Consider the following 8,145-nt stretch of genomic DNA (forward strand, 5'->3'; position numbering starts at 1 on the left):
AAATTGTGTCCATAATTTTAAAAATATCAAAATATCCTAAAAACACATAAAGGAGTTGATTAAAAGCAATCAAAAACTTTTGATTTATCAAAACCTCTTGACTGTTTTTTTTAAGTTTATGTTGAGGTCGATATTAAATAAGCAATATAAACAGTGTTTTTGATTGTATATCCATGCTGAAACAACGGTTGTGGCATTGCAGAAAAAATACAAAAACTACACAAACGAGTAAACATGTTGACTAATTTTCGTTTATATAACATTAACAGTTTAAATTAACATTGTCCATATCTGCTTCCTTGCTAATATTCAGTTGATGTAATTATAATATAACATTTGTTTCATTATTCAATTTATCGTATCTGTACATAAAGGACAAATAAAAATGCTAAATAATTAATTAAGCAACAAAACTGGGTAATTATATTAATTAGAAGAACCTATAAATATGTTTGCGTTTTCCTCCTAGGAATCTGAACCCACCCCCTGGAATTCTTTTTCTGTTTCCTATTTACTGATTTTTATTATATATATTTCTTAATTTTGTTATCGATCTGTCTTCACTTTTTTCGTTTTTAATATACATGTAATTTCGTATTTCTTTTTAACCCACTAGACAAGATGTTATGCCGTTGAAACTGAAATGATAATACATTACTTTCTGTGATTCGGCTTCAGTCCAATACAGTAAGCAAGTATGTAAGTTCAGGCTATCATGTTAACAAAAGCCAAAAGGCAATTTAAATTAATTGATAAAATGATACCGATAATCATACGTGTTATATAATAGGCTGCCACCATACTCCATTCCAAGTTTGCACTAAATAATGTTTATTTTTGGAGTACGTGTTATATATATAGACTAGCAGTGGCCTTCTGTTTAATCTATCCGATATAAATAATAGATTGATAGTGATGAAACGGTTAATTGTTCTCTACATTCGCCCCCCTCTTCTGACGAGATTTGGCGAGAGTTGGCTGCCTTCTCACTTCGTGAGTGATGTAATACGACTATCTGACCGGCGGGAGTTTCTAATGAGTCAATATTTAACTTCGCAGCACAATGCCATTTGATTGGAGTCGGGAGCTAAATTTAGCATTGCTAATTAGGATAATAACTAACAATGCTGCGAACCATCGATCAAACCACTGATTTCAATCAAATGGGAAAAGAGCACTCTGCGGATCTGCGAGTAATAGAACATCTGATGATTTTTTCACCCTGTGTTTTAAGGGATTATTGGGTCATTGACTTAATTTGGGGTTTTGTTCATGCTGTTCATTCAGATCTGATTCTCATTTTGAAAAAAAAGTTTAATAAGGTTTAAGCTTTTCAGCGGTTTGATACAGTATAAATTGAATGTCTTTCTTGTTTAGTTATATAAAGAAGAATATATCTAAGTAAGGTTATTAGAGGGTTAAGGGTAAGATTAATGGGTTATAATAGGGCTAGGTAGGATTCATGGGTTATTGGAGGGTAAAAGATAGGATATTTTTGGGTTATTAGAAGGTTAGAGGTAAGACTGGTGGTAAGTATAGGGTTAGAGTTAGGGTTGACAGGTAAGTCAAGTTATAGAGATAGGGTTGATGGGTTCAAAATTGAATGGTTAGAGGTAGGGTGAATTGGTTATTATAGGGTTAGAGGTAGGATTAATAGGTTACATGTAGTGAAGAATAAGAGGTAGAGATGGTTGTTTGGAAAGTGTCAGATGTAGGTTGGTGTGTAATTGGAGAATAAAAGGTAGAGTTGATAGCTTGATACCCACCAGAGGTTTGTTTGATGGGTTATTTGAAATTCAGAGGTCGGTCTGAGGGTTTAGTGAAAGGTTTTGTGCCTGGTATGGGCTCAAAGGTAGGTTTATAAAGTGATAGAATAAAGTTGAAGTGAGAGGTAGAGAATATAGGTAAGGTCAGTGATTGGAGTTATTGAAATTTTCGAAGGGTTGATGAAGAAGTAGTGTTACTAGCCATGGGTCTGAAAAAGGAAAGAGGTATGGTAGATTACTTGGTAAATGGTTAAATCAGGGTTACTGGGTTAGTAAAGGATGAGAGATACAATTTATTATTTGGTATAGGGTCATAGTGATAAGCTTTGAGCAATATGATTGCTAGAGTCTGTTATGCTTATGCACAAATAACCTCAAAGTTAGATTTGTATATAACATTATCTGCACGACCAGAGATTTTTCTTAAAACTATGCATCTGATATTTGGATCAAATCTGTTGTTGTTGTATCCATTCGATTTCAAACCATAAAACAGACAGAAAAAAAGATTCCCAAATCAATTCAGTCGGGTCAGTTTAGGAATTTCCTCAGATTTGAAATACCCGAAAATAGTGATTTTATTATTTTATTAGAAGTGATTGCTAGATTTAAACGGTTTTGACTATACAGTTTATTATGAATTTCTATAAATTGAGAGGTAAAAATTATCCATCAAGAGTGATAAAAATAGTTTCATCCTTACTCAAATACGTAGTAATGTAATATTTTCGAACAAACAAATCTTTTAATAATTTACAAGGACGAATGAGAGTCCTTTTTTAAATCCCCAATGAATATGAACCTAAAAGGGAATAATATTTTTAAATAATAATGCAAGGTACACATGGGATAGAATTTTCATTAATCTGGTTCAGAGTTTGGACACTGCAGATTTTAACTCTGTTTTTGTAACATGTTTCAAAATTCACAAAAGCTATTTTCCTTATTCTTTTATTGACTTCATTTTTCTAAAAATATTATGTCTACTCGTTATATTTAATTAAAATTTTAAATTTTTTAGAAAAAAAATTATGAAGAAAAACTTTACTGATTAAAAATAATTTTTTACGGATTTTTAAAGCACGATATATTTTTTTTAATCAAAACCTCATTGATTTAAAACCTTATCTTACCGGTCAACCAGTCCACATCCAAATACAATATATCAAATGTTCAGGAAGATCGTGGCTGCAGATGCTATAATTAGTCATTTCATGTTTCATCGTACAGGATTTACGATGGAATATGTTTGCTGATAAAAAACCAATCAAATATTAATAGTATCATATCAAGGCAATTTACTTAATTAGACAAACAAATTCCATATAACTAATATCTTTATCACTTAGATACTTCAAGGTAATTAAAGCAAATCTATGCCGGATTGCGAACATTTAGACGTGATTAATTAGCAAAAGTAAAGGAAACCTCACCAAAAAAATCGAATTGTGACGGGGTCTATGGACGGGGCAAGTCCAAAGGGAGTCCAACAATCGTTACGTACCATAAACAATAGCGAAGAGTGACGCGATGATTCTGCTTAGAATCGGGAGACAGCGATTTATTGGAAAAGTGTAATCATTCTATGTATCAGAAACTCAACTCAATGGGGCGAGGATGCCACTTAAGTCGTCGGTAGGTATGCTTCTTATCTCTTCTCTGTCAAATATAAATTCCAAACAGAAATCTTGAACAAAAAAGAAATCAAGATAATGTTAATAATATGTATTCTTTTAACATGAAAATCGTAATTGCTTTACGAACACGGTGGTAAATTGATCAAGGTGTCCGCTGGGTGCAATAATTTTTTCCCCTTGTTGAAATATCTGTGGTCGTTGGACCTATCAGGCCATCAGGAAACAAGATTCTATTTTTACCAACTTTTGCAGATTTTTCGGTAGTGATTACCCTGTGCAAAGAGCTTCTGTTCTAAAAATAAAACGACAGCACCGGTGAAAACTGAAGAGATAGTGGGGGGAATGATCAAGGTTTGAGTTTCATGCCTCACAGCGAAGCACACTGTGTCTGCTCTTGGCGAAGAATAAGCTCTGCAGCTCCACACCAACGCATCTTCAGGGAATTTCTCCTTTTTCAACAACTTATATATCAATTGGATTGAAGGTACTTGATTATTTTTCAAATAGTGTAAATATGTGCTAATGGGATACCCCCGCCGGCTTGTAAATGATGTGTTGTGATGCATCTCTGAAGATTCTTGATTTGGTAGGGCCGTGGAGTACTGCCAAATCACAACTTTACAGATTGAATATATACGAATGCTTTTGAAAGTGGTAAAACGCGTGCTATTGCCAATCATCTGTCAGCTATTGGATCAACAAACACAGGAAAAAGAATATGTAAGTTTTGAGTTTTGGAGGGGTATACTGACAGACACAGTTGTTTTGTAGGTTCCATGAGACTTATTGAACGATATAATCCGGTATATAGGATTTCGATTGATTATGCGTTGTAAATATTAGCCTTATGATGACCGCTATGAATAATGAATTAAACAAGAGTACGAGTATCAGTGCACCCATATGATATGTCTTCCGGCATGGTGGAGTGGAATTCGACATGATCGTTCACGCTAACAATTTCTCTAACCGAGTGAACTACTCTTTTTGGGATGAAACCTTTAACAGTACTGTGTACAAACCATCAGGTAGAAAGGCTTTTCCAGTGTGGGACAGGGGAGGACCTGATATTGTTCCGGGTGTCTTATTGCTTATTTTTACCGTAGTTGGATCTGCTTTAAATCTATTTATCATTATTGCAATAGTCCCAAACCGCCGACTACGGACCGTCCGCAATATACTCCTAGTTCATCTAGCTGTGGTTGGAATATTTTCGTCTGTGATTACAACGTTGTTTTCTGCAGTGGTCATTCTCACTGGACGCTGGATAGGAGGCGACATTTCTTGCCAAATTTATGGATTTTTACAATCGAGTTTTACATTAGTGACAGCTTGGACTATTGCTGGATTAAGTTTGGATAAGTATAACACTATTGCCTCCCCACTGCATCATTCTTTAACAGCAACGATAAAAAAGATGTCTTGTTTATTTGGTACATACTGGTTAATTGCAATTGTGATAGCACTTCCGCCATTATTAGGAGGAAATGAGTATGTATTTCATCGAATACAAGGAATCTGTTTCATAAACCATCTTCAAATTCCAGGGCACTGGTACTTAGGCATCGTTATGATTGTCATGTTTTATCTCCCTCTCTCTGTGATGTTGTACTGTTACATGCATATTTTCAAAATTGCAAGGACTCAAAGCAGTCGAATTGCTGCAACAATGGTGAGAATGGCTTGCGTGGTGCAAGTTCCGATCGCGCCAAACAGTCAAGCGACTCAAATGAATTCATCATCAATCAAAGGTACCAAAGCAATGATGACAATATTTCAGTTAATAGGGGCATTTGCGCTCACGTACATTCCTTATTCCATTGTGATAATTATTGAGGCATTTATTGGAAGAGAATATATTCACACGACAGTGTTTTCAGTTGTGACTACCTTGTATCAAGCGGCCCCGATGACAAACGGGGCCGTATACGGTATTAGAAATAAAATTCTTCGAAATTCTTTCTACATCTATACAAGAAGGAAATTTCAACATTTAAGATACAAAGACAAAAGAAAAGGAAGTATAAGAAGATCGTCTTCTTTTAGAATGTCTCTTCTGCAAAAGAAAAATAATCAAAATGGTGACATTGAAGGTGGTTTAAGAAGGACACAGTCGCTACAACCACGTTACGTGTCACGACAACCAAAAGACAGTCTTCACCCACCAAATGATTCTAACATCCGAAAAGCTCACTCGTTTACATTAGGGAACGGTCACTTGGCTCTCCCACTTCCAGTTTTAGAAGTCGATGAGCCCCTTGCACACACTGAAGTATCCAATAGAAGCGAAGACTTCTTGGCCAATGTACATTCTGATGAAAGTTAAGGGCAAAACTGCAGATATTATATGGACAGTTGAGAGTGCTTTACATTGTGGTGAATAATGGTACATAGGTGTCCTGGTGGTGAATAGTTTGTATCGATGTAATCAGTAGGTAATGTGGGGAATAGGGACCAACACTTTAAGATCGATGTACAATATACAAATACTGTGTCAAATTTTTAATGGCATGAATTACTGGCAAACCAACATAATTTCTAAACTTGTTGAGTAAAAATTTACTTTTATTATATTTTTGGAAGAATTTATGAACAAAAGATACAAAGAAAGTATAATAAATCTGATCATTTGACCTTGACCTTGTCAGCAATAAAACAATAAGATTACAGGAAATGAAAAGAGTTGGTATATACAACCAGATGTCAGAACTCAGGCGCGTCCATGCGCGTGCTTTTTTGCCTCGTAATTATGTCAAACTTATGGTAAAAAGCACACCTTATTCATGTTGTATTTGTTAGAAAATAAAGTGCTGTTTATGATGTACCTGATGTTTTCATAGCATTAAATTTATCCATTTTCATCAACTCCAGAGGAAATTGTAATAAAATCTATTTGTGTCATTTCATTTCACACAACATGGCAAATCAACAAATTATTTGAATCGTACAGGAAAATGTAATAATTAGGGAAAGCATATATATTACTTTCTTCAAACGTATTTCAGTATGGCTAAGATTTTTGGTAAATAAGGTTATTCTATGTGAGTGATTAATCAACAGAAATTCTGAAAAAACAGACAAAAGAAAGCGAACACACAAGGTGCCTTTAATACAATTAACGCTAAACGTGGCTAATCTGTTTGCTGTCGATACAGTCAGACATTATTAAGGGAATTTCTGTATTACCGGCTTAATGATGGTTTTTGCCACTTTAGATGTTCCTCTCGATGCAGCATTCATTTGTCTGCTAATGCAAACTTTTAGGGTTTATATTCCTGTCTCCATGTATTCCATTGTTATATTAAATAAAGGATGCGATTATTTATTGTGCCAAAGCATTTTCTGCCAAGAATGATAGAATTTGTCTACTGATATACCATATGAATTTCATCAGGCATGCATGTTGATCTCTCAGACATAAGATGTATGGACAAATGTTTAAGTCGATATAAAATGATCACTCAGATTGGAATTTTATTTTGTCAGTAATTCAAATATCCAGTGAAAGTATTCGAATATTCGATATAAAATAGATAAAACCTATTTTAATTCTAATACCAACGTGCAATATCTCAGCCTTGTGAAAGCTTTTGAGTCGGTACACAAAATGGAATGCACAATGCATATCATTTTCTTTTAATTCTTTGCAATGATAATATATAATTGATTTGAGTCTAAAAAAATATTTAATTATTATGTCCAAAAAATTACCGTAAGCTTCAAAGTTGTACAAAAGGACGAGAACTGCTTTGTTATGTGCAATTTTAAAACCGTGTATTTATATACAAATTTCTAAATACATTGTAACTATCTCTAATCTTTGGTACAACGTTTTGAAAATTCCAAGAAAAAAGGGAAGATTTCTTTTTGTATTTTGGTATCGTTGGGATCTTGCTAATTTCGGCATGGTCTTTGGAGACTGAAAGAAACTGGGGTTTATTTTTATTGGAGCGTGTTGCTTTTTATCCTGAGGGCATTCCAGCATCGTTTGAATGCTTTTGAAGAAATTCACATCTAATTGAAAGTCTGCAGAGCATTTCAAACATGCTTTATTAAAACTTTTAAAACACCAAACAGACTGAGTTAAATATACACAGTACTTTTGTAGAAATTTTGAACAGGTGCATATATATTTTAGTGATTTAAGTAAAATATTGATGGACTTTCCATTAATGAGGCAACAGGAGGCTCTGTGACGCTAGTTTGATACCCTGACTAATTATGTGCTTGAGCAATTCTTTATAAAATCTAAATCCATAAACAAATTCAAAGCCACCGTTCCAGTCTTATGACTAGTAGTACAATGATAGGAAAACCTCTTCTTGTTACTTTACAGCGACCACTTTGTTACAATAATTGTCAAATTAAAAAAAATCTATCTTATATACACCATCACTGTTCTAAATGGGAAAGGATTTCCGTATCTATAAACATGGGCTCTGCTATCGCAATGGTATCTAGTAGGAAATTAAAGTAGTCCAATCCTCTGTTTCTAAGAATATTTGAAAAATACTATCAAAATGCCCCTGAATTCACAAAATCATGAGTGATATTTTTTTTAAGTTCATCATTGTGTCATGTTGTTAATTTTGATTTTTCTGGATGGCAGTAAATTCAAAGTTTACAACATAACAACAAATTGTATTATTTGTATTAACTGCAACCAGTAAATTTAAAATGATCAACCTCACAATTATAATAAATCATATAATATTTTTAAAATATCAAACCTCATACTATAG

At 33.8% G+C, this 8,145-nt stretch overlaps 1 protein-coding gene across 1 annotated transcript; it reads left to right on the forward strand.

Moving 5' to 3' along the window:
• Positions 1–3,197: 3,197 nt before the first annotated feature.
• Positions 3,198–6,232, forward strand: LOC134267813 (histamine H2 receptor-like). Its single transcript, XM_062750020.1, has 2 exons — positions 3,198–3,401; positions 3,656–6,232. The coding sequence occupies exon 2, from the start codon at positions 4,344–4,346 to the stop codon at positions 5,727–5,729; it is 1,386 nt and encodes a 461-aa protein (XP_062606004.1). The 5' UTR covers positions 3,198–3,401; positions 3,656–4,343; the 3' UTR covers positions 5,730–6,232.
• Positions 6,233–8,145: the final 1,913 nt, after the last annotated feature.

The sequence above is a fragment of the Saccostrea cucullata genome, unplaced genomic scaffold, assembly GCF_032062105.1.
Source record: "Saccostrea cucullata isolate Sc308-1 unplaced genomic scaffold, CSIRO_AGI_Scuc_v1 ctg948, whole genome shotgun sequence".
NCBI classification, from domain to species: Eukaryota; Metazoa; Mollusca; class Bivalvia; order Ostreida; family Ostreidae; genus Saccostrea; species Saccostrea cuccullata.